At 39.5% G+C, this 26,086-nt stretch overlaps 10 protein-coding genes across 10 annotated transcripts; 6 read left to right on the top strand and 4 right to left on the bottom strand.

Moving 5' to 3' along the window:
• Positions 1–1,019: 1,019 nt before the first annotated feature.
• Positions 1,020–1,280, top strand: EAF01_010915 (uncharacterized protein; the record flags this gene model as incomplete). The annotated part of the gene is made up of 1 exon (XM_038919172.1): positions 1,020–1,280. One exon carries the CDS (start codon positions 1,020–1,022, stop codon positions 1,278–1,280), a length of 261 nt encoding a protein of 86 aa, XP_038765455.1.
• A 551-nt stretch (positions 1,281–1,831) lies between these two features.
• On the bottom strand, positions 1,832–2,865 carry EAF01_010916 (uncharacterized protein; the record flags this gene model as incomplete). Its single annotated transcript, XM_038919173.1, has 2 exons — positions 1,832–2,592; positions 2,679–2,865. The coding sequence occupies 2 exons, from the start codon at positions 2,863–2,865 to the stop codon at positions 1,832–1,834; spliced, it is 948 nt and encodes a 315-aa protein (XP_038765456.1).
• Positions 2,866–4,127: 1,262 nt separating this feature from the next.
• Positions 4,128–5,252, top strand: EAF01_010917 (uncharacterized protein; the record flags this gene model as incomplete). Its single annotated transcript, XM_038919174.1, has 1 exon — positions 4,128–5,252. The coding sequence occupies one exon, from the start codon at positions 4,128–4,130 to the stop codon at positions 5,250–5,252; it is 1,125 nt and encodes a 374-aa protein (XP_038765457.1).
• Positions 5,253–8,203: 2,951 nt separating this feature from the next.
• Positions 8,204–9,802, top strand: EAF01_010918 (uncharacterized protein; the record flags this gene model as incomplete). Its single annotated transcript, XM_038919175.1, has 1 exon — positions 8,204–9,802. The coding sequence occupies one exon, from the start codon at positions 8,204–8,206 to the stop codon at positions 9,800–9,802; it is 1,599 nt and encodes a 532-aa protein (XP_038765458.1).
• A 447-nt stretch (positions 9,803–10,249) lies between these two features.
• EAF01_010919 (uncharacterized protein) lies at positions 10,250–11,571 on the bottom strand (the record flags this gene model as incomplete). The annotated part of the gene is made up of 2 exons (XM_038919176.1): positions 10,250–11,329; positions 11,368–11,571. 2 exons carry the CDS (start codon positions 11,569–11,571, stop codon positions 10,250–10,252), a joined length of 1,284 nt encoding a protein of 427 aa, XP_038765459.1.
• A 2,317-nt stretch (positions 11,572–13,888) lies between these two features.
• On the bottom strand, positions 13,889–15,541 carry EAF01_010920 (uncharacterized protein; the record flags this gene model as incomplete). Its single annotated transcript, XM_038919177.1, has 1 exon — positions 13,889–15,541. The coding sequence occupies one exon, from the start codon at positions 15,539–15,541 to the stop codon at positions 13,889–13,891; it is 1,653 nt and encodes a 550-aa protein (XP_038765460.1).
• A 67-nt stretch (positions 15,542–15,608) lies between these two features.
• On the bottom strand, positions 15,609–16,606 carry EAF01_010921 (uncharacterized protein; the record flags this gene model as incomplete). Its single annotated transcript, XM_038919178.1, has 2 exons — positions 15,893–16,606; positions 15,609–15,819 (listed from the first exon to the last, which is right to left on the bottom strand). The coding sequence occupies exons 1-2, from the start codon at positions 16,006–16,008 to the stop codon at positions 15,609–15,611; spliced, it is 327 nt and encodes a 108-aa protein (XP_038765461.1). The 5' UTR covers positions 16,009–16,606.
• Positions 16,607–17,530: 924 nt separating this feature from the next.
• On the top strand, positions 17,531–19,608 carry EAF01_010922 (uncharacterized protein; the record flags this gene model as incomplete). Its single annotated transcript, XM_038919179.1, has 6 exons — positions 17,531–17,651; positions 17,720–18,008; positions 18,062–18,201; positions 18,299–18,580; positions 18,629–18,809; positions 18,869–19,608. The coding sequence occupies exons 1-6, from the start codon at positions 17,565–17,567 to the stop codon at positions 19,606–19,608; spliced, it is 1,719 nt and encodes a 572-aa protein (XP_038765462.1). The 5' UTR covers positions 17,531–17,564.
• A 4,148-nt stretch (positions 19,609–23,756) lies between these two features.
• Positions 23,757–24,824, top strand: EAF01_010923 (uncharacterized protein; the record flags this gene model as incomplete). The annotated part of the gene is made up of 1 exon (XM_038919180.1): positions 23,757–24,824. The coding sequence occupies one exon, from the start codon at positions 23,757–23,759 to the stop codon at positions 24,822–24,824; it is 1,068 nt and encodes a 355-aa protein (XP_038765463.1).
• Positions 24,825–24,854: 30 nt separating this feature from the next.
• On the top strand, positions 24,855–25,219 carry EAF01_010924 (uncharacterized protein; the record flags this gene model as incomplete). Its single annotated transcript, XM_038919181.1, has 2 exons — positions 24,855–24,997; positions 25,105–25,219. The coding sequence occupies 2 exons, from the start codon at positions 24,855–24,857 to the stop codon at positions 25,217–25,219; spliced, it is 258 nt and encodes an 85-aa protein (XP_038765464.1).
• Positions 25,220–26,086: the final 867 nt, after the last annotated feature.

Raw genomic sequence — 26,086 nt, forward strand, 5'->3', positions numbered from 1 at the left:
CTCTGTAAGTTATCTATTAAAGGTTTTACCCACTCCATAAATTATTTATCAAGACTTTAAAATTACTCACTTTATATAAATAACCTATGAATTATCTGCAAATAATCTACAAATATATAAATAAACAAATTATTTATACATTATTTATAAATAATCCATAAATATATAAATTCTTTAAAAAAAGTGAAAATTTGCTTAAAATATAAAGCTATTCTCAAATTATTTTCTAGTTTAAAAGTAATTCAAGCTTAGATTTATACTAATTTTTATATTAATTATAAAATTATATTAATATTATAAAAGATTATAAATAATTATATAATATATAAGTAAATAAATATTCACAAGTAATTTATATCTATTTTATAGATTATTTATTCAGATTCTAAATTATTCATTTCGCAAACAGATTATTCGCGGATTATCTGTCAAGACTATTATCCACCCCGCGGGTACCCGTTGTGCAGCCTACTCATTTGAACTACAACGGCGAGTATACTCTATGGTATATTCATGTAAGTTACGGTTAATAGCTATATAATCTCAAGATGGTCTTCTTCGCCAAAATCTACCGTAAAATGTGTACAGCATACCATGCCTAGTTACGGTCCGAATTTGTAGTTCAAGATATGCCTCTTGAGACAACTTTCTCTACTATGTTCGGTTTCATAAACTGGCGTGAACAGCGCGATCTTTGAAATCAATACACGCCGTACATAATGTGTGCGAATACACAGCATCTAGATGGGTATATAAGTGTCTTACACCACCCAGCCCAGAAAGAGATCCTCTAGATCTTTTACAAGAACATCATTGAACCAAGGTACATTACCGAAGCTCATTGACAACATACCAACCACTTCGATAAACATTCAGAACAACTCTCAAACCAACCACTGTCCGTCATCCATCGTCCATCAGCCTCACTCACTCATCCTCTGCCAATCTTCCTACCAGAACCACTCATCTCCAAGCTCTTCTTCCTCGTATTCATCCTCTTTGTAACCAAAACACCAGCCATGCGTCTTAACTACAGCGCCAAGTACGAAAACGGCACAGTTGCAACCTACACATCCAAGAGTGCAGGAAGAATTCCTGACGCAGACGGGAACAAGATCATTGCCAATATACAAACATGGTCTGGTGGTAAATATACCGTTACTAGAAGAGAAGAACAAAATTTGATTACGGTCAAGAATGTAGTCCCAGCCCCAAATAAGGGAATTGGGAGTGATGAGGTTAAGGAGATGCAGAGTATTGTTAACAAGAACATCAAGTAGAGGACCCGAGTGATGAGCCCCTTGCGTGATAGGATGTTGTTTGGAGTCATACTGATAAATTCATTTGAAATCTCGCTTGCACTGCAATTATCTCAGGGATATTTTGAGGGCATCGATCGGGGAAACTTCTACCCCACGTAATCGAAGCGGTCCCATTCTTGAATGGCGGATTTAGGATTTGAAAAGTCTTCCGGGATGTAAGAACATGTTTGGTATCTCAAACTGAAAGTCATCCTACGCGAAAACTGTAATTGCTCTCCATCGAAATATTGTAGAAGCCATACTTATGGGCATGTATCCGCGAGATTGGCCTGAATTACTGGATTCGTGTGTTCACATGTACTTTCATATAGTAACAGTGAAGTGAATCAAGATTGAACACGATGAATAGTACGAAATAAGGAGGTTAGGCAAGGGAGTTCGATAGATACAAATGAAATTGGTCTATGTACAAATGAAATAACAAAATTAAATTGATCTGTTGCATACTGAATCCCGTAGAGTAACTGTTATGAGACCATGTGCCCATTTTCCTCTAGCAGTGATTGCTATCATTTCGTCAAAGCCTCCATTTCAGTGACTGATAACCTTTCTCCCTTTACAACACGAGCCCTCTTGATAAATTTCCCCGGATGAATGATCAAGAATATCAAAACTACCAAGAACATTGGCGCAGCATCAAATAGATAAAGATAGACTTCTTTATCTCCAATTGTCTCCTTATGTTCTCCAGAATAAGTGAGAGTTCCGTCATCATTCCTCGTAGCAAATTGAAATCCTCCGCCACTTGCTTGCTGCGCATATTCAATCGCACGCACCAAGTTTCGAATGATGAGTAGTATGCTGACTGCGTATAAAGCTCTAAAGTACTTCTTCCATCCCCTTTCGAGTTCCGGATAGCGAAGGCTACTCGGATGAGTTTCTTGACTTTTGTCGAAACGGGCACCAATACGCCAAGCCATATATAGGAAGAAGAAAAATGCTATGATCTGAAATATGAGACCGCCGAGAATGACTTTGTTTCCAATAGATATGACTGTTGCGTCACCAGAAGCTTGAACACCTGCTCCCAGAAATTGACTGAAAAAACAAAGTACATCGATCAGAACGTAAATTTTAGTCAACCATCGTGGACTAATCATCGAAAACTCTTCTGCTCCTAGGGCTACGGTGAGGCGCGCGAGGGTCATATAGACACTAGCCGCAAGAAAAGTTGGAGCGCCGAGAATGAGGATCATTTGCAAGATCCAAGGACCAAGATTGCTGACACTGTCATGGCATTTACTCCGTCCATAGTACCCAAATACTTCGCCTGTGGCTGTTAGCTTAATGAATAGGAATGTCTGAAATTTGGTATCGAGACGCGAGTTGTCTGCGTCTCTAGAGATTAGTACTTACAGAGGCCACCTAAGATAAAATTTATAAAGTACCATGACCGCAGTGGAAATATGTAGATTATGTGTCCCAGAGTGCATAATGCGAAAAGTGCCATAAACCCGTAGGCAGCGGATCCGGATGGGTTGTAAGTGAAATATATGGCGCCCGTGATGTTCCCCCCCGGACCCTCGATGAGAGTAATATCCATGATCTATTGCTATTTAATTTGCTCTTCCTGAAAATTGAACAAAGAGTAAAGAATGTCGTGGAAATGGAATTAGATGTATGGAATTGGGAAAATTGCAAGCAAGGTGGAAGTTAGAAAGTAAGAAAAATCATAATGTGTAAGAGCAAAGATAAGAAGTATCTTGCTATTAAATATCAAGTTGCATTGGTGATGGCCCTGACTTACTATTGTGGTGAGCTTATACGCAGTACGAGAGTTGTTAATTCACTTGCACCCTGACATCTGGACCGGATACTCTAGCCCTACCAATATGAAGCGCCAGATTGCCAGTCAGGGGTCATGACTAGCAAGTACAATTTCCTTAAATTGATGACCAGCCCGGAGACATAATCGGCTTCTATTTCAGGACCTTTTGCTGTTCTTGGCTCATCGGCAGTTTGCAGCGACAGGTTGATGGTTTGTAGGATACCTCATCATGCAAGGGGGTGGACCAAGTTGAGACGATTCGAAGTGAAGTGTTGTGACAACTGCCACTAAACAGAAGCCAGAGGTGAGAAATTCCGAAGCAACTCCAAACATACAACATAAAGAGAATGCCTGCTCGGCCACTCCCTTCTCGGGGAAAAACGAACTTTTTGAAATTGATTCACGCTGTCTAACCCAAATCGACCGAGTCAGCCATCGCTAATCTATATTAGGAAGTCGTGTACGAGTACGTTCGCAGATGCACAGACCCTAATTAAACGCCAGACTCGCCTACTAGCCAAGAGATTCTGCATAGCGCTAGAGATGTGGGGCAGCAAGCTGCAACCTTATTTTTCGTATGACATTTCCGAAAACAGCCATATATACGTGTCGGCTCCAAGATTTGACACCAGCTTATCAAACAAACGGGAAAATCAACACATGAAGGAAGAAACACCGCACTAGCTTCGATATTTCAAATCTTCCATTCATCGTATTCAAGACCCAAAGAGTACTTGATAAACGAAAGGCAAAAACCACTGTATTTGCTGTACCGTCTTTCGCAAAGCGACAACTTCTCTCAGCATCTCTTTATTGGTTGGATTACCTATGATCGAGGCTCAGTCGCGTACACACATTTCCGAAGTCTGAGGTACGACTACAGTTCGAACAAGTCCGATGATCCGAAGGCCTCATAAGAAATCGCGCAACGGATGCCATGGTTGCAAAAAGAGGCGAATTAAGGTATGTATATAGCATTCTTTAACAATCTATTGTCCCATTTTATTTGCATCTGAAATTTGCATATAAAGTCAAGCATGTCGATTTTATCCACTCTACGTCAATCGCTGACATTGTTTTGCTTCCCCTCGAAGTGTGACGAGGAAAAGCCCCACTGCCAGAGATGTGTCTCACGTGATATCACATGTACTTACCCACGATTACAATCTCTAGTCTGGGTGAATGACCTGTCGAAGCCAGAAGCAAACAGTAAAACATCAAGAGACAGTGGCCCTTCGCCTCCAGCTTACAGTTCGACCCCTCAAAATGAAGAAGCTTTGACTTCGGGCACGAAAAGTCCGTCCCTCAATCTCGAAAACATAGATCTGATAATCCACTGGTTCACAAAAACCGTGTACACAGTAAATCCACCCAATAATCTCCATGCCATCAAAGTATCACAAACTCTCATTTTGGATGAAGCAATGCAACATCAATATCTCCTCCATGGACTCCTTGCTTTATCGGCTCTTCACTACGCAGAATCCCATCCAGACCCTCAGAAATATATCGAGATCGCCACGGCACATCACACCCAAGGGCTTACTCTTTACCACTCCATCCTCTCGGATATTAACAACGGGAATGGTACTGCCATTATTGCTTTTTCGAGTATTACTGCTATGTTTGCCTTTGGTCTTGCGAGACCAGACGCAAATAAAGAGGCTTCAGTGAGATTGATTGACGACATGGTTCAAGCCATTTCTTTGTCTAAAGGTTGGCAAACTATTATGCATGTGACTCGGGGACTAGAGTCCCCTTCCCCTCAGAAGGAACAGATCACTCTGTCACCGGATGCTGAAGCTGTTTTTGATCGACTATACGCTTTAAGCCAAGGTCAAAACGAAACACTCTATGAAACAGCAATCACTTCCTTAAAATACATTTTCAAGAAGACAGAAAAAGGAGAAAATGATAATCCGCATTTAGCCTGTGAATGGGGAGGCTCGTTGGAAGAAGAATTCTTGCAATTGCTCAGGGCTAGAGATCCTGTTGCTCTAGTGATTGTGGCATTTTCTTGTGTAATATTTGAAAAGGTTCCGCAGGTATGGTGGTTTAAGGGTTGGAGTGAGGGGCTTTTTGGGGTCGTTTGGAGGGAAGTTGGACAGGATTACCATGAGCTTTTGGAATGGCCGAGGAGGATTGTTGGTTTTGAGATATAAATGCGAACGTTTTGGAATTGCGAATTATGGCGTTGGAAGGTATTGACAAATTGAAACATTATTTCAATATTCAAAGACAGCAAAGAATCCTAACGGCTGTAATAATCATAACCTGTTATGATAAAATACAATCAAATCTTCTAATGTAAATAGAAAACACCTTTAATCTGAATGGCAATATAATATTAAAACGGTGTCAAAATCTCCATATTTGTTTCCAGAAACTCCCAACAATTTTCTTCGCTCCAATTGGGGCTCAAACAATCAGGGGAGATTTGAGTCAGCTGTGGAGAACCCTTCTCCACAATACGGTCTTGTTTGATCTGCCGGCCATTTCCAAGAATAATCTTTTACGAAATCGCCATGAATGCATCGGAGAACTGAAATGAATGTAGAAACGTTTGTATTCAAAATATGCCCTTGTGTTCTATATCCATTCCATACTCAGAACAGAGTTACCAGAGAAAGTAAAGCGCAGGCTCTAAATACTACCATGAATAGTGAATAATGAACCTTTTGAGGTATTAACCCGAATTAGAGTTCGCTTTTGGAGTACGGAAGGATCTGATTGGATGAAGATTAGATGGTGAAGGCATGGCAACGAATTTCCTTGATCAATGATAGTTATATTTTTTGTATATTGTAAAGCTTGAAGAATAGTACTAAACCATCTTCGTCGTTGGTGATTATAAATAGATATCTATAGCCGAACACATATATCTGTAGCTTTCATCGAGGTGAAGCTTAGGACAAATCTCAATCGCGATATCTCTATACAGATGACTCACTGGCAAGCTCTAAAGCCCGCGGAGCCAAGACAGTGTGTTTCATAATCTTTATATCATCTGATCATTCCAATGCGACGACAATGATAATGGCAATAAGATTACCATCAATATAACAAGCCCGGGAAACAGCAAGAAAAGTTTACCCCGAAATATCGATGAATCTCAGCTAGTATCTCCCGGCAGTATAATCAAATTTCAACTTCCACATCCTTTAAGTTACTACATGTTACACAAGGAAGGAAGCAAAGACTCCCTGGAATTTCATCTTCAGAATGCGTAACAAAGATGTGTTGATATTCTGAGATTCTATGATAAGTAAACTAAATCACTTATATATCTTACTATTTAAGAGATATATTGATGACTAATACATATACAATATGATTTTATATTATAAAATTATATTATTATATTGTTAGATTATCATAGCTCTTACCAAATTGATTTATAATGGAATAGAATTTAATGGAATTATATGGAAGATTATTGATAAAGCAGAGTGAAGTTAGTAATTGATTGTACTTTCTTTTTATAAAATAATGATTCTATAAGATTTGATTGACATAGATCTTATTTATAAGTATAAAAACTACGAGAATTTTATTATAAACTATATAAACCTAAGATATTCTTTGAAGAAAACCTAGAAAAAGCAAGCAAATTCAGATCTATTTAAGCTCTTTCTTATAATTTGACTTCAATTCAACTCTCATACTATATGTTCAATTTATCCCTTAAGCTAAAGTGACTAAGTCTTCCAATAATACTAGAATACTAATATTAATTATTATTATTCTAGAAGCTGACCTCCAAGAGATATCATGTCCATTTGAGACTGTTTATGTAGTCATAATCAGCTTCTGATAACTTTATGAATCCTCTGGAGGTGAATCATACAAACCCTAAACTCGAACCTACTCTCCTCCTCAAATTCTCCGCCATTTTTGTTTATATATTCTTCAGAAAAACAAATCCCCATAAACACATACAAACTCCACACATTCAATTTCCCAATGATCGACCGTCAACATCAGCGAGTCACATAACAGATGAATGAGGTAGGAGAATTGTTGGTTCAAGTTTGGGTTCGAGAAGGATACAGAAGACGTAGCACCTACAGTATTCGTAAGTCCTAAATGTCTATATTGTATTCTATCTAAAGAGCTAGCTAATTATAGGAAGTTGTAGGTCTTATATAGACGCTACAAGAAGAGCTAGTCTCTTCTGCTTTTCGCTTGAAGCTACTGTATCCCGCATTCGCTAAAGACTGCAATACAGTAGCTAATGAATTGAAGCTACTCACTAGATTCTAATGATCAATGTTCATACAAGAATGTTTTAATACAACTGAGAATCAAGAGCGGGAAGAGGATAAGAAATTGGGGCATCGTTTGCATATTGCATGTATCGAGTGGTTATTCCCCATTGAGACGAGTATGTATGTATGTGGTGATATTGCTAATGATAGTATAGATTGCTAACGTGAAAATGTTGTTATGAATCCCTAAGTCATAGCAGGAATAAAGAAAGCAACATTCGAGCGTAACGACAATTAAGCGAACTACAGCAATACTGTACTAAGATACCTACTAGCTTCATATTCAAGCCCGGAATCAGGAAACTCATCAGGCTTTCATGATTTGTAACTTGATTTCTCACGGGGAAAATCCAACTGCTGATTGGAGGCCATTCCTACCAAGAGCAATGGTTCCAAAACGTATGTACATACCCCTCAATCTCGGTTCTCAGCCAATATTCTCGCTAATTCTCATAGCACATCGTCCAGAATGAATAGTGTTCGTAACCTCCGGAATTCCCACCACTACCCTCGTCGTCGTCCCCCACCTCTCTCCAAGGCAAAACAAATAGCAAAAAGCAAAAGGAACATACAACAGTAGGGATTCGCTGGTGGTCACCCACCCAACTACTAATCCACCGATCTGAAGCTTGTGTATGGCAGAGCGGACGGGATGCCCAATTCTCTTCAGTCTATGGTCGTATGTGATAGGGATTCCCTTAACAAAAACTATAAAGTCAACTACCCCACTTTCCGACCACCTCAAAAACCACACCGCTTTGAGTAATTATAAAATTTATACTTTGAATAACTCAACAATGCTTTAATCAATTGATTTGAAATTTTGACATTATTATAATTGTGATATGAAGAATAGATATACCGAAGAAGATATCGCAGAGGCTCTTAGAGCGATTACAAATGGAGCAAGCATACGAAGAGCTAGCTTGGATTATGGTGTTCCACGTACCACACTTCACGATCGAATATATGGTGGAGTTTCGCATCAAAAAGGCGCCCAAATACTTCAAAAGTTATCTCCAATTCAGGAGAATCGACTAGCAGAATGGATATTAGTACAGGAAGCTCTTGGTACTAGCCCTACACATCGTCAAATCAGAGAGATGGCAGAGCACCTCCTTATTGTACGAGGGGAGGATCCCTCACTTGGAAAGAAATGGATACATAGCTTTTTTCGAAGGCATCCTAATATTGGGACTAAGAAGCAACATCAAATCGATTCTGCACGAGTTTCAGGTGCTACATCTGATATTATTAAGAAGTGGTTCCGGAACCTCGCAATCCCTGAAATCAAGGCTATTAAGCCGGCCAACAGATGGAATATGGATGAAGCAGGTATAATGGAGGGTCAGGGTCTTAATGGACTAGTAGTAGGAAGCACTGATCGAAGATTTATTCAAAAAAAGCAACCTGGATCTCGAATTTGGACCTCTTTTATAGAATGCATTTCAGCCAATGGAAAAAGCATTACTCCCCTTGTAATATATAAGGGAAAATCAGTTCAACAACAATGGTTTCCAACAGATTTGACTCTATTCAAGGGTTGGAACTTTACCGCTACAGAAAATGGATGGACTACAGATGCTACAGCTTTAGAATGGCTGAAAAAGATCTATATCCCTCAAACTACCCCTATTCAGCCGGAAAATTCAAGACTCCTCATTTTGGACGGACACGGAAGCCATGAAACTACAGCATTTATGTTAGAATGCTTTAATAACAACATATATCTCTTATTTCTCCCACCACATACGTCACACGTACTACAACCACTCGATTTATCTGTGTTCTCACCCCTAAAAAGTGCATATCGAATCGAACTTAATAAATTAAGTCTATTATCCGATTCCTCACCAATTGGAAAGCGCAATTTCCTTTCTTGCTATCAGAAGGCTAGAATAGAAGGTTTAACTATTCAAAATATCAAGTCTGGGTGGCAAGCTAGTGGTCTTTGGCCCAAAAATATGGCTAAACCTCTTATGAGTCGACTTTTGCTCGAAAATAGCAATAGAGAGGTTTTATCACTTAATCCTGAATCTGATGATGATCCTATTCTTCAATGGAATATACATTCATCGTTTATTCAATGGAAAACCCCTCAAAAAGGAGCCGATATCAGAAAATATAGAGATATAATGATTCAAGAGAAGGAGATCGATTTGCCAACACGAAGATTACTATTTCGCAAGATTATAAAAGGATTCGATGCTAAGGATTATGAACTCTTAGAGGCAGAGAATAAGATTAGAAAGCTAGAATATCAATTAGATGAAGCATTACCTAGAAAAAGGCGAAAGGTTGTGGTATCTCCAAATTCGAAGTTCGCAGGGATTAGAGCTATAAGGCGTACACAAATTGAAGCTGGAGATCGTGAAGATGAGGTAGATGATAGCTCTAGTGCTATAGAAAGTGATTCTACAGGCGATTTCATTGAAGTTCAATAGTTATTGAGTTATTAAAGTTTTAAGTGTAGATAATATGAATTTTTTAGGTGGTCGGAAACAGGGGGTGGTCGGAAAGTGGGGTAGTTGACTCATACCTAAAAAAACACATGGCAACCCAGATGTCTGAAATACACAAGTACATTTCAACACTCAAAACAATTTCAAACAATGGTATCCAAACACTTGAAACTTTCACCCGTTTCGTCAAGCTAAAATCAAAGCAAATCTTGTTCTTTCAGTCTAGTAAAGTAGTTTTGATCTTTCTGATCTCTGTCATCTTTTTGTTTTGGCCACTTTGTATTAATCTCTTGCGTCCAACCACTGAAATGATAGCGTAACTTATGTAACATATCGCTATTAAGGATGCAGTGTCACTATCATTTATCGATTATATCTCTCCTCTTGCCCCAGTAAGAAATACACAACTTCATCGCTATTCTCCTATCCTTAGCGCCGGGATGAGGCTCCCGGCTCACCAGTGCGTGACGAAGATGGAACAGCTTGAGCAGCTGGTTTCTTACTTCCACTACTCGATTTCTTTGCTGGCGGTTCCTCTTCTGCTTTCTTGCTATCACTCTCTCGTTGTCGTTGTTTTCCATGACTCTCAGTTCTTGTTCGTGAACTTCCACGATCACGATTACTTCGTGTTGGTGGATCTTGTTTTGGTTCTTTTCGCAATAATTGCCGCAACACGCCTCTTTTATCTTTTCCTGCATCTTCAGATGGAGTCTCTGGCAAAGGTCTGGGCACATATCCAATTCCATACTTTTTGACTGCCTTCTCGGCGCTGTCTTCATCACACTTGTTCACCCAATCGTAACTTCCTATGAGTCCATTCATCATCATCCCACTCGCATTTAGAATGCTGCCAATTGGATTTCCTGGGGTCCAGGTATTCTTGCACTTGTACCAGCCGCTTATATAAGATACCTTCTCTTTAAAAAATTGAGGTGCATGAAGCAACGCATGCTGATGGGCATCAAAACCAGCAAGCATAGCTCTCTGCTTTTCCGGAAGCTTTTCACTCGAGAATTTATTATCGTAATTGGTGTAGCCACCTTCAAAGGCACCACTTAGTATAACTTTACGTGTTTCTTCCACAACTTCCTGGGGAAAACCCTTGGTGCGTTTCCATCTTCCATAGAATATCGATCCTTGATACAACACTTCATCGGCTTGTTCTCTGCTTAAAAATGCGAGGTTCACCAGCCCTGGGTAATATATCACGTACTGGGGTCGTAAGTTTTCAAAAAAATTACGGCTTTTAGTTACGTCATTTCGGTCCCATGGGTCTTCGCGAGGACTTATAGTGACAGTAGTCCAGATGTGATATCTCAGGCCCCTTTTTTTCATTGTTTCTTCTTTCACACAACACCTAATGATGCGTTTGATCGTATCAATTGCGCCACGCACTGTGGGCCATCGCGTCCTAAACTTTTCTATAAGTTGCTTCTCGGCGGGTGTGATGGAATTGTCTTCTTCAGGATCATAGTCCCAAAATAAGGGGTCTTCGTCGGTAAGCATTTGCTTCAAAAATAGGATTGAGTTTTCAATCCTCGTCTTACGTACAGGCAGACAGCTTCTAATATTTTCTTAAACTCCTCGGGATCTTGCTTGACTTTCTCGTTTAGGCATTCTACGATGTCGGCTTGCCCAAGTTTGATGAAGAGTTTTAATACCCTGCGAACTTGGGGATCTTCGATACGCCTCTCAACATCTAGAGATAATAAGATGGGCTTTACCGTGCTCGTGCTGCTTTCGTGCTTCATTGTTCGTATTAAAAGTGTTGCTTAATGGTATATTCGGTTTTTATCTAACGTTCTCGCACGTCTCAATGGTATCTCTTAACGTTCGATTTGTTGTATGGAGACTAAGTGATTTGATAAGACTATTGCTATACCAAGTGTACTATTTATGCTTATACCATTCACCAATATTGGTCTACAGATCTGGCAGAATCACAACAATATTTACGGTTGCCTACAAACCCAGGACAGATTTCTACAGCCGTGTACCAGTATGGCCTCTGCTACGACATGCTCTCCAAGCAAAAGTTCTATTTCTTAATGACCTCCTCTTGTACGTTCAAATCCTTCGACCACTCGATTAGGCTACTCAATAATTATTTTTCTCATGAGTAATCTTCAGACAATGTGCTCTGTAGGTTATCGACAAGATCTACTACCTACTCTGCAGAATAATTCTTGTAAAAAAGTAGTATAATACCAGGATATATTTAAGCTTTGATTATCAACATGCCTTGAAATTACTTCCAGATTATCTGGTTGGACTTCCCAATTATCTGCTCTGTAGGCAGATAATCTGCACATTATTTGCGAGGCTCATTACTGCTCTGCAGGTATCCATTTAGCAGCCTTGACTCGATAAATCTCATAATGGATGTTATCAATCTGACGACCGTTTATTAGACCTTTTCTAAATACTGTAACCGGTTGTCTGATCCTTCTCCGAATGCAGAGCTATCCATGACCAGGCGGCAGTGATACAATAGGCAGGATGACCCCAGGTCCTCGTCTATCAAAACATAAAACTGAGTAAAGGTCATTATCAGTATGATGTTGAAAGACCACAGCCTAGTTTTCTCTAGTCTTTGGCTATATGTAATAGGCGACGCTTCAGTGAATATACAAGTAAAGGTAAACAAGCTTACAAGCGAATTGAGGTTGAGCAAAATCTTTTCTATCTGTAGTCCGACCAGCAATAAAACAGCCCTACCCCAACTATGGCTTCACTAAGATTAACATGATAGTTCGATTACTGGAGTCTCTTTACAAGTGATCGTCTTGCGGGAAAACAGCTTAATTAAAAATACATTCGAGATGAAATAAGATGATATGTGGGGTTCCCGCCATCTCAAGCCACCCAAATAAATTCATTCGACCTCATTTTTGATGCAATAGATTAGTAACTGAGTACACTAACGAAAAAACAGTACAACCCAATAAATTTAACAAAACAAACACCACCACCAACAAAGTACCTCAAAACAGAACCAACAAGACCAACCAGTACATCAGCTATCCATCGGGTCTTCGAGAGACCCCAGCATACCGGGTAGGGGTTCGATTCCTCCAGGCCAGGCAAGTTTAGCGCCTCGTCTAGAACCATGCTAGACCCGGTCGCGATTCCGGTCCTCGGGAATTGATATGGGATTCCAAGCGATTAGTATTAATCCACATTTATAATTAAAACAAACTTATCATTTTTATCTGACCATTGCTTTTTCGACGAAACATAGCGAGTCGCGACTCTTACAGTAGATAATTATAAAAGTTCTATATATCAAAGAGAATAATACCAATATTATAGGTCTGAAGTCTAATTGAAATCTGAGAATGATGTATAAGTAATTAAAGGTAATAAAAAATCCTTTATATTTTATCTATTTCATATTTCTTGGAAGTAAATAGCTTGTTCTTCCCACGAGTATGGAATAGGTGTAGATTGAGCTCCTGTATTCATAGAAGTCTGTAGTTCGAGTCTCTAAAGAGACGAGGAAATCTCAGAGCGGAGACTTTTCATAGGTCAGGACTCAGGAAGACACTCGCCCCCCCCTAAGATCATCAGTACGACTACATCAAGAGTATAGCAATTATAAAATACAGCTTCAGAGAGTGATCATCGATCTTTCCTCTCATCGCGTATATACTCATAATAAACTTACCTCAACATAGAGAACCGTAATACTAATACACTATAGGAAAATAACGACGAGGTCTACCCATGATGTGTATACCAATCGACCCGAAAAGAAACACGAGATAATCGCTGGTTCGAAGTAAAATGAGACATGATCAATGAAAATTAGAAAATTAGAAAATTGTTTTGCATTCGCAAGTTTGCACAGGTGTAAACATTTCATTACTATTAGATTTTTATATAATGAGGGATAAATCAACGCCAACACAAAGTGTAAGCAGCAAGGTATCTTAAATGCTAAAACACCAGAATCCGCATCCAGTCCTAAGCACTGGACTAAAACCCAAGGTATCAATGCTATCAATGCTATCCCAAACGCCATGCCTTACTAGTCGCAACCTATTCTTCCCATCTTTCTCCCACATATTACTCCTTCGATATTCCTCTTCCCCCTTCCATCTTCTCTTTCCTCATTTCCTCTAGCTCCCTCTCTAACGTCTTTTGCAACCTTTCCAGTACCCATTCACTCTCCTCCTTATTTCCCATTAACGGACTTCTATGTCCCACCCAACTCCACTTCTCAACTTTATCATCGCATTCACCCTTTGAGCCACCTAAATTTTTCCCGCTCTTTGGTTTTACAATCGCTTTTCTATGGTTTTCAGCCTCGCTCTCGTCGTCCCCTGTCAACTTAAGATACCATGCCCATTCATCAAATGTGTATTTCCTTGGCGGAGAGCTGTTGAGATGTTTCATCACTTCTCCAATTTCCTTGATAAGGATGCAATGATAATGACGTCGATTTTTCGGCAGCTGATCATTCTCCTCCTTTTGTTCCTCGCCGCGTCGAGTTTGGATGAGTTCGCGTTCATTTTGCGCGGCGCCAAAACCAGAAGTCTTGCCAGAATCGCGTGGAGCTGCAGGACCTTCAAGATCTAAAGGTAGTTTTGATATCTTGAACAATTTCCCAAATGTCATCTTGTTTGTTGTTTCTTTCATAGAATGCCTTACTCCTTTCTCGCCGGGCAAGATGGTAGAATTTCCGATCCAAAGGGTAATATCACGAATACCTTTGACGATTGTGTCGCCCATGTTACTAATAAGGATTGTGAGAGATGGGACGGCAAGCAAAGACCAGAAAACAAAAAGTGGTTTGCCTGAATTGGATTGTGGGTAAAAATCCCCATATCCGATGGTCAAGAGCGAGGTGTAGGAAAAGTAAAGAGACTCAAAGTAACTCCAGCTTTGTGTATACCCTGTGACACGAAATATTGCTGCCCCAACAAACCAAAGTAAAAGCCATGTACTTCCGGAGATTATCAGAGAAGTCCAACGACGTTTAGTAGCCGCCTCTTCTTGGATACGTCTCATTAAATCGAACTCTTGTTGACGCCTTTCTCTTTCCGTTAAACCATCATCACTGACAAGTGTATTGTTTGATTCCGGGGATGAGTCTCCTGTTGCGATAGGCTTCAATACTTCAACATTCTTCTTTTGAGTCTTCCTCAAGATATGCCTTCGTTCTTTTTCGACCATTCTGGCCCCTAGCTTGACTTTTCCACGTTCCAAGACCAACGATCGAATTGAGCCGATAACGAGACCTAGAATAATTATTCCGCCAATGGCAAAAGGGAATAATAAACTCCTTCCCAAATGTGTCATTGGTGCATAGTCTCCGATACCAACTGTTAAAAGTGTAAAATCACACCAATAAAGAGCATCAAGATATTGCCATGACTCGACATGGGAAAACGCTGCCGCACCAGCAAGTAGATATACCAGAAAACTGATCGTTTGTAACATCAAAGTTCTTTGACTCATAGTCAATTTGAATTCTTTCGGGTAATGCCCTTTATGTGCTCCGTATACCGTCACCACCATCAAACTGGCCACCAGGAAGTATAGACCAGCAGAAAATAGAGCATAGTAGAATGCTTGCGTATAAGCATGGTCCGGTGGGGATGGAAGTTTCAAAGGCCCAGATGCACAAGCCGTTAATCCAATTAATGCTAAAGAAGACAGATACCAGCCAATAATTGTGATAGGTTGCGCGATCGAGAACCGAACCCTTTCTGCCATATTCAACAGTAGGAACAGATTCGAAATGAGGGCTATTGCCAATTGTGCAGCATTTATACCGATCAATCTATTCCAATGTGTCAACGCGACTTCTTCCCAATATTTCTCGAAGGGCGTACCATTTCGGATCGTCGATATATATTCCATGCTCCTCCACTCCACCGGGTGGTATTGAGACCCTCCAATGTACGACTGATGCGCAAATACTGAAGGCCGATGCCATCGGTCCAAAAGTGCCGGCGACGAGGGGAAATGCAGTACTAGCAAACCACCAACGACTGAAAAAATGGTTGTTAGCAGAGTCTTTAATTGGAAGGACAGGATATCAGCGGAATCTCCCCTCTCGCGTACCTTGGCTCAAGGAAAGCTTCCTCATCTTCCTTAGTTTCATCCCTTTCATCGCGCTGTTGATTCTCTACATCATCAGCGTCGTTGGAGATGGGTTCATCAAGACCTGGATCATTCATCGTGAAGGAGATAAGACAAGATTAACAACTTGGCAGAAATGAAATGGCAGAAGAAATTTTCAAATCAAAACATGTTGAAGAAATACTAGTCGGTTGAGATTTGATAAATGTAGTCATTTCTTGATTATATCAAAAAATTCTATCATGCAACTAACAATTATATTAATTTTTACCAAACAAAAAATCTAGTGTCAATCTCCCGTTGTCTTGCAGATGGCCAGGCCCGTCTACAATATGACGTCGGTCAAAACCATGGTTTGCAAGGACGGAAAGAGTCAAACCCTGCTTGGGGAATCAAGAACCTGATTGTCGAACAAAGGAAAGATATTGAGAAGATATGTCTACTAGGTAACGCTTGACCAAACCCACGACGATTTCGTTTGAAACCTCGTAGTCGAAGAAGGAGAACATTATAAGTCTGTTGGGATTGTTGTGGAGAAGGACGCTGTTTGATCTTGGTTCCCTCCGCATTTTAGCTCTTGGCTCTTGGCTTTTGAGATCAATGAAAGTATTTGGCGGGGTGTACATACGGCTCACTAGTACTATACAATTAGAAGTATATCTTCAGCTCGCCGATGATGGGATTCAAAGTGTGAAATCGTCTGGAAAAGCCTCACCGGGAATGAATTGTACTTGGTAAGACATCAATGTCAGCGAGGACAAAAAGTTGTCGCGTCGCATAACCTTGTTTTGTGACTAACCAAATCAAGCTAGCGTACATCACCTTATCATGTCCTAGGAAGCTTGCACCCTGCGGTACCATATGTTTCTTTCTTCAATCAAGGCAATTGCGCATCTGAACTCTTGATTTTCCCTTGAAACATCTCACCTATCAAAGCGACGACGATGTGTTGCAAATCTCATGTGGGGAAGAATCACAGCGCTTTTGTTGCATATCTAATTTGGGAATTACCCCCAGATGTGCGGGAAATCTCCTTTAGTGTGGTCTGGACACGTCTGACTCAGACTGGTAGTTGATCCTTCTTTTGAATCTGATATTGCTCTAGTATCTTTGACTCGCACCTTACCTTTTGGCGGCATCACATACCTACATCGAGGTCAACGTCGTATGGATCTTTGTTGGCACGACCGGTATAGAACTACAAGATATTACATACAGGTCCTGAAAGTGGATTCACACGCAAAATGCCAAACCAGCGCTTACTTCAGTGGGAATGATAGGATGGATGTTAGGATGGATGTTAGGATGGATGTTAGGATGGAGTGCTGCCAAGAAAATTACTCCCCCATCTCATTTGTCCCTTCAGTTTGATTCTTTCTTTTTTCGTCAATTTAAAATACAACCCTGGCTGTATTTTGGGGTCTGGTTTTCTATCCGTTATTTATGCCGTTACGATAGGATTGCTGCGCCGTGTGCATGTCACTGCACGTCACTGCACGTCACTGCATGGCCATCATAACACATTTTCTTACCACTCCTCAGCTTGTAATCAAATCTAAGATAGGTATCATATAACATTTACTTGCGTTTTCGAATTGGGTTTTTATCTTCGCAAACGAAATCGTTCAATACATAAATCAGCATTTTTCACAGTATGTCGTCAGGTGATACGCAAGCCAAGGGATGGAATTGTACATCCTACCCGGCCTTGGTAGCAAACCCTGATATTGGAGGTATCGGAGTATGATCAAATGGATTTCTTTGGTCGTCACTTGAGTCTATGATTCAACTCACTAACAAACATTGCAGATAATATTGACATTTGTTATTTCAGTATATCTAACTCTAATATGCTGTGTGGCCAAAGCTAGAATCGATCATCTCCGTTCTCCAAATGAAAATACACCCAAACTGGATATTTGGTCATTTACCCTTAAAAATTTGATCCTAAATTTCAGCGACCAACAAGTCGTTTTAGGAATCGCGGTTCTCATAGCAGGAGTATCTCAATTACCTTCGGGACTTGATTCTTATCACTGGCAAACGGTATTAAACCTGGCTTGGTTTTCAAGCTTTACACATGTATTGACTCTTACAGGTAAGACTGACACAAGTCCTCAGGTATCAATGTGTACGGGCTAATGTTAATAGCTTTAAGGGCGGAGAACTACTCTAACAATAAGAACAAAGCCATTCGTGTAATTGCTATGGGAGTTCTAGGTGTTATACTAATGTGTATGGTGCATAACTGCTGGATGGGTCAGTGGAACTGTAATAGACGTATCTTTAGAGTATTCCAAAAATAGTCCTCCAATGAGTCTCCCAGTATGGTGTCTTTTTCGGCCAAAAATTCCATGGATGTGACAAGATCATCTACTCGACATTCAGTACAACTGGACTTATGTTGTGCTCGCTTTTGTCACACTAGTTTTCAGTTACACAACACGGGCATTATTGTTATACTTTGAAAGTATTGGTCAAGCGATGACGTTGATGGCCAAATTTCTATGGCTTGATAGTTTAGCCGGCCTCTTCGGGATCACAAATATGAAATCAATAGGATCAAGATTAAATGGGATGGGAAGGCAAAAGTGGAGCTATAGACTTTTACGATCTCTGTATGCAATATCTTTTGCCTGTAGGCAGACCTTTGACTCAACGATATGGGAGGTACGAAACACTTCACACTCCTTGGCACTACTTTACTAAAATCATTAGCCGGGATGGCTCTCTTTTGCTCTTGTTTGGGGCACAGTTCGTATCTTTACTATTCGAGATCTTCCCAATTCTCAAGACAATCTGGATTCGTCCGAATCAACGTCTGCTATACTTTCGGAAGAGAATGATTGGGGATTTGGACAAGTACTTGGCTTATCACTTATGATCTTACCACTATTAAGTTTCTGTGGCAAGTATGCAATTATTCTCATACTCAGATATGAACTAATATCCTGAAAGAAGCATACTCGTCCCCTCGGGATGCGACGTCTCCACGAAAGAAAATTTTCACTGATGCACAAGCATCATCTGATACCTCTAGTGATTACGGCAGATTGCCATTATCCATTGATCTGTCCCAGACCTACACTTCAACCTCAACCAATCTGCAGAAAAGTCAAGTCAGGATCGAGATCGAGATCGAAAATGAACTTTGGTTCCGAAAAATAATTTACATCATTTATCTCCTCTCAGTAGGTACTGGAGGAATGACAATATTTATAAGCCTATTCGAAGTTCCATCCTTTCTAGGCTTAGGAGTCTTCCTAATATATCTTGAATGGATGTTTGTTGATCTTTTCGTATTGTGGTTGGCGATATTAATATTCATAGATCATGATATTCAAAAGAATTTGACGAAGAGCTGGATTGGGAAAGTAATGAACAAGATGCCGTGGTTTTGGTGGTGCCTTTTTGTGCCTTTCTTGGTTACATTGTGTTTTGTAGTTTGGCTTGTGAGTGTTTTTCTACTTATAAAAGGATTGGAGATAATTGCACATAAGAGTTGGGAGTCTCATTCGAGGAAATTGAGGGGGGTAAAAATGATTAGTACAAGAATGTACGAGGTGGAAGATCAAATCAACAAATATGTGTATTCCAGATTGGCCGCTATAAAGCCTCGATTTCTATACGATGTTTTGATTAGATTTTGCTTAGATGGAATTCAGTATATAAGATATGTCTATTCACTATACACATAGTGGCAGGTGGGAAAGATACCCCTAGATTTGGCATCTATGGTAGCAGCAGAGACTCAGGTCTACCTAATAAAGTTGAATCCAAAAACCACCAGTACCTAGGCATACCGTACTCAAGATGTACTTTGTACTCCAGTAAATCAAGCAAGAGATAACAACGCATTAAGATCCTCTCCCGAATGGTAGATACAATCAATTTCCAAAATGATTTACTCCTCAATTAATCCGAGCTATACTCCCTCATCGATTCCCGAATGATTAATTCCCATCAGCGCATATAACATTTCACCAATCCATTCGATTCCTAACCGAAACCCCTAATGTCGAACCTAAACCAATCCAAAGATCCCCCTCGCTGTTATTAATACATATATTCAAAACTCATCGCTCCTTCCATCGAACGATCATAACAAGCAGCTTTGGCCGAGCGGTCTAAGGCGATGGTCTTAAGTTTCTTAAGTTCACCATTATCGAAAGATGCGTGGGTTCGAACCCCACAGGCTGCAGTTCATTCTTTTATTCTTGACCTTTTGGGGGGGAGGAAGGAAGTGAAGTCTTTTTGTGGTGGGAATGTTTGAGGGAGAGGAATTTTTGGGTGGTGGGTTTTGTTTGTTTGTTTTATTATTTACCCCACGTAGAGGGAGGAGGGATCCGCTTGTAGTGGGGTATTAGTTCGGTTATGTGGGGTGGGAAGGGGAGGTGTGGCTTGTGGTGGAGTGGTTCTTACACCCCTGGAATTTTGGCGAGTGTTGGATTTTGGTTTGGGTGCGGAGCGAGGGAGTATAAGATTTGGTGATAGTAGGAAAGTTATGGTTATTGAGGGGAGTTATTGCTACGCAGGCAAAAAAGCCAAGGATTTCTGTTTTTTTGGTGAAATATTTTGTTTGATTTTAAGTTGGTATTTGTGATTAATTGTCATTGATCGATAGTCTAGTCTAATTAATATAACTACGAAACGGGATGATATAACAACATCATCTCGTCCGATAACTAACAGAAATCACATATGTAAATCATCGAAGAACATTGAGAATAAACACATGTGAACAACAGCAATAACTCAATGCTCAATGCTAAATGCTCAACCTTCACATAAATTTTTGGAGTATATTCCGACTCTTTTTGACATAGCAAGCAATACGCTATCACAGCCTCAGATGTTATACAGATACTGGATAGAAATCTATCTCGCTGCACTTCCCTTGAATCCGCCATCTTTGATCTTCTCACTCTTTGGCTATCATAGAATCTCTATTTAGTAGCTCTTCAATATTGATAATTATTGATTTACGCAGTACAAAACGTGATTCGCCTCGAATATTCCGATCTGAGAGAGAGGGGTAGAGTGGGTGTGTTGATGAGTGAATATAAAGTTGCATACCCATAGAATGGCTTACGGCCCCTCACTTACTGTGAATAAACTCGCATGTGTTATAGGAAGATCATGGTTATACATCTGGATTTTCTCAAATTATTTATTCCAGATGGAGGAGGTGTGAACATATGATGTGTCTACTGCTAGAAATTTGCCATTCAGGTTTGATTTTGTAGGACCTGTAGCAGAGTGGTATCTGATGCTCATCTGTTTAGGGCCTGTTCGAGTCGATTTTTTAGGCGATGTCGGTATACATTTGTTGCCTAAATGAGCGTTCATCGAATACTAATGTTACTTACAAAATTATTTTAATTTTTGTTATCAACAAAATTTCAAAAAAGTAGTTTATCAAATGTTCATAGATTATAGGCTGCGTAACGGGTACCCGCGGGGCGGATAATAGCCTTAACAGATAATCCGCAGATAATCCATCTGTGGAGCGAATAATTCAGAATCTGGATGGGTAATCTATGAAGTAGGTATAAATTACTTGTAGATATTTATTTATTTATATATTATATAATTTTTTATAATATTAATATAATTTTATAATTAATATAAAAATTAGTATAAATCTAAACTTGAATTACTTTTGGGCTGGAAAATAATCTGAAAATAGCTTCATATTTTAAGTAAATCTCTACTTTTTTCAAAGAATTTATATATCTATAAATTATTTATAGATAATCTGTAAATTATTTGTAAATAACTCATATATTCACGAATAATTTATTTATTTATAAGTAAATGGATTATTTGTAGATAATTTATAGCTTATTTATATAGAGTAAGTAATTTTAAAGTTTTAATAGATAATCTATAAAATAGATAGAATCTTTGATGGATAACCTATAGAGTGGATTATCCGCAGATAATCCATGAGTACAAATAATTTATACGCAGCCTAATAGATTATCATACAATCTCAATAAATATAAGTCTATAAATTTTAAAAATTCATATGATAACTTCGTTAAATCTGTAATAAAACTTCGATCTTTCATTATTAACATTTTATTATTCTATATTTTGTAAACTTACAAATGTTAAGTTAGGTCTATAAAATGTAGAATAAGTTATTAATCAATATTTAAGTAATCTTATTTTGACAACAAACTCAAAAAAAAAACCGAAGGGGCCCTTATTCTTTCCGTAAACATGTAAATATGAGATCATAAATGACAGTGAAGATTAGAAACTGATAATTAATGGTTACTCGTGTAGAATGAGATGCTTTAGACTAGAGCTAGATCCCAACTGTGTATGATAGTACAATAGCCCTGGCACTTTATCGCGGTCCCTCTTATCGAAAAGTAGGATTGTCAGTACTCCCTATGTGTCCATCTCCTCTGATAGCCTCACCCATGAAGATGGATTAGCTTAGCTATACCACGCGCCACTTCTATACATCCAAATTTCAACAGCCCCACAGGAAAAGAGAGTGAGTCCGCACATCTTCTCCAGATAATCACCCCTGTGAAGACGACAATTCATTCTTTTACTATCCTGGTCTATCTCGTCTTCACCAGAATATCCAGATCGCGTAGTATATGATATATGGAAGTCGTCTTGATGTATCTCTATATGTGCAAATTGAACTGCCAGAAGCTGTCATGGCTGTTTCCTCTTTGATGCAATGCGAGCCTTTCCCTGTAGTTGAAGTGGATGAGTTTTGGAGGCTTGAGTCTCAGTAGATTTGAGAGAATGGATCGAAATGACAGTAGTCGCAGAAAGTAACAATGGACAAGGAACTTTGGATGATAGTGATTGTTGATTATGATGGCATCTAGACAGGACAGCCAAGATCAAGGTGTGATTCAGACAGGAACATGGTGTAAGCGGAGGGCTGGCGGGCAATACCCGTTGTGAAAATTGATACTGGCGATCGGTTTCCAAGTGACTGCTTGATTCTGTTATCAAGAGATATATATGTAATCACTTATCGAGTATAGAGGTTTAACCCGGTTTGATTCGAACATGGTTTCGTAAGCTCAGAGAGTATCCTGTATTCTCTGTATAAGTTCCAGATACAAAAGATATTCGTTCAACAGCATTAATCATGAGCATGTCGAATAAAAACGGAAAAGTCGAAGAATTATGCCGATCGACCTTAGATCTATCCAACGAAACCCACCCCTTCCTAATATCTTCAGATATATCCAAAGCAGCTCTTTCCTACCATCATTTTCTGTTGAACACAACTACTGGTTTAAAGAAAAAAAGATTTTATCTTCGTCATACAAGTCAATAATATTGGAAAACCTTACGCCTTGGTAGAAAGTTACCCTACAAACCCAAATCATCAGCCCTTATTAGTATGACTTACCATTCAGTTTATTCTCTAAATCCACTACTCCCGTTATTATCAGAGATCTTTTTTGTTGCAAATCTTGATATCAGTATGAGAAAATATATTCCAATACTTACCTCAGCTGTTTGTTCAGTCACTCCCAACCAATGTCAATTCAACAGTCTCTCCCTCGAAAACAAAAGTGACTTTCTATGGCCCAAAAGCAAGAATTACAATAAGCAAACTCTTCAAGAAGCTATTCGAAGCAATTCAAGTTATTATCGAAAGTCGAATGTCTGAGATACCACTGGAAATCATCTTAGTCACTGGTGAAGAGGTCAGAAATCAAGGGCTACTTTTACCTCACTTCAGTGAGCAGGTAGAGAAATACCAAGGAGAAATTCGAATTTTTTGTCTTGGAATTGGTGACTCTGCTGTACATGGACTGATTAGGAGAATATCTAAAGCAAGGAGTAGAATTTTTCGATGTATGCAGAGTGGCGAACAGTTAGACACAAGTGTCATCCACATCGGGAAGTACTTAGCCCATATATCGGGGATACTGTATTCGATTTCAAGTACAACGAAAGTGATGGTTTCAAGTTGATTAATGAGATGACAAATAAAACGGAAGTTGTGCAGTCCGAATATGAAGAATTAAACACCTCTTCCTCAGCAATACCTAGTTCTAATGGTATAGACGCTGATACATTGAAGAATTTTTATCCGCAAATCATCCAGGTACCAATAGGTCTGTTCGTAAATACCAGAACAACTGCATATTCACTTGAGTGTCCGAGTACCACACAGAGAAACCCAACATCCATTGCTATATGCCACCCAACGTCTTACGGGCCACCAGTCCTCGAGATTCCACTTCAAGTGCCCAAGGAAAAAAGTGCTACAATTCATCAACTTGCAGCTCGAGAAGCAATTCTAGATATTGAAGAGTCTCGGGGGTGGATTTATAGCCCGACCACTTCAGAAACTCAGACTTTGGCTGAGAAAGAAACTATCCGACTAGGTGAAGCATTTCAAATTATGAATGAATGGTGCTCGTTCGTAGCCGTCAGATCAAGCGACGAGGGAAGCTTAAACGAGAAACCATTTCAACCGAGCCCATCAGACGCAAACCTATCAACTATCATCTTACCGAAAACCCCGCCTCCAAAACTAGATTCGGCTGCAATGCTGAATGCACTTAAGAACAACCGACCGAATACGGACGAACGCACAATAGGCGGCCATAGAAGACAGGCGTTTATGGAACCTCCGCCGGTCAGACCTAGAATTCAGTCAATTCCAGATGATATGCAATTCCGATGTCTATCTGACACTTCTGACACCATTGTTCTACCACTCACAGTAAATAAACCTTCACCTGTCAATCCTAGACTCCAACCGAGTCAAGACAATACCAAACTGAGACCCTCATCTGGTGTTAAGATTTTTACTTTGCCAATCATAACACTACCTGTACCCGTAGTTTATTCACTTTACAACCCAATTTTAGTCCCCGCTTTAATTGATCTCCAATCTTTTGACGGGCCTTAGGATCCCAATAGTGAAACATCGTCCTCTAACATGGGATTTGAGATACCCAAACCCAGGTCGTCACTGCTTATCGATACTGATGCTTGGGTCACAATGCTAGTATTCAGGTTTTTGGAAGACAGTATACCGGAAGAGAATAATCTATGGTGTTTAGTTGTGGAGACGGCACGCTGGTATGTAAGAAATTATCTGGATACTAATAGTGATATAGCTTCACTTGAGAGGATGCTGCGGCTGCTATTCCGTCTACTTAAACTATCACTCCCTCACCCACAACTAGCGAAGTGTTGGTGATTCTTACAGTTGTATGTGATTATTGCGACGAAGGTTGGGGCTGGACGTTCAAGCTCACTGATATTGTGGATGCTGACGAAATTTCCCAGCGAATCTTCTAGTCACATCTCAAAATATCTTGTTTTACTCCAGTTACAATTCCATCAAGATACTGACTGATACACATCAAAATTTCATATAGATTCTAGAATAATAAATGAACATACTTTCAGTAACACGAATGTTGATACATGGATCATCATTTGTAACGTGTCATTCGAACGATTTCATTTCAAAGATATTTGATATATCGGAAGGCTTTTTAATTCTTGGATTATAATTGAAATTCCTTAGAAACAGTTAGGAATGTATAAGTAAGACTTAAATCGTTTACAACTAGGCATAACGATATATTAGGCCTGATTTCTGGCCCTCAAGGTCTGAGCAAGATATACTGTTGGACTTCTGCCTCAAGATTGATTTCTGCTGCCTATAATGGAGTCCACGTGACTAAAACCTTAATACTACACAAGGGGCATATCTAATGTATTGGATTTCTTATTGAACTCGCTTAGATTATAATCCTATTCGTTAAAAGTACGATTATTATATCACATTAAAAGCGTAATTTTAAACTCTTTTCTCACATATTCGATCCGATTGGAAATAGGAAAGGTGATTCCCTACACTCTTTTCCATACATCTCAAGAAAACAGCTTGAATCCATTTGTAATAATGCACCCAGAGCATCCGGAGACAACGATGATCGTAGAAATTTGAGCACACGAGAAAGAGGTCAGCCTTCAAGCAGCTCCCATAGAACACAAGGGAAGCAAGGAAAAGGAGGAAAACAAGCAAAACAATTCAGGAACCATCCACTCAGGACCCCGTAGGACTCGCGATGAAAAGCAGAAACCACAAGAGCCCGATCCGACAAAAAGATACGAACCACAAAGTTGTTAGCTGAATACATATCAATATTATAAGAC

This window comes from Botrytis porri, assembly GCF_014898465.1.
Source record: "Botrytis porri strain MUCL 3234 chromosome Unknown BPOR_018, whole genome shotgun sequence".
NCBI classification, from domain to species: domain Eukaryota; kingdom Fungi; phylum Ascomycota; class Leotiomycetes; order Helotiales; family Sclerotiniaceae; genus Botrytis; species Botrytis porri.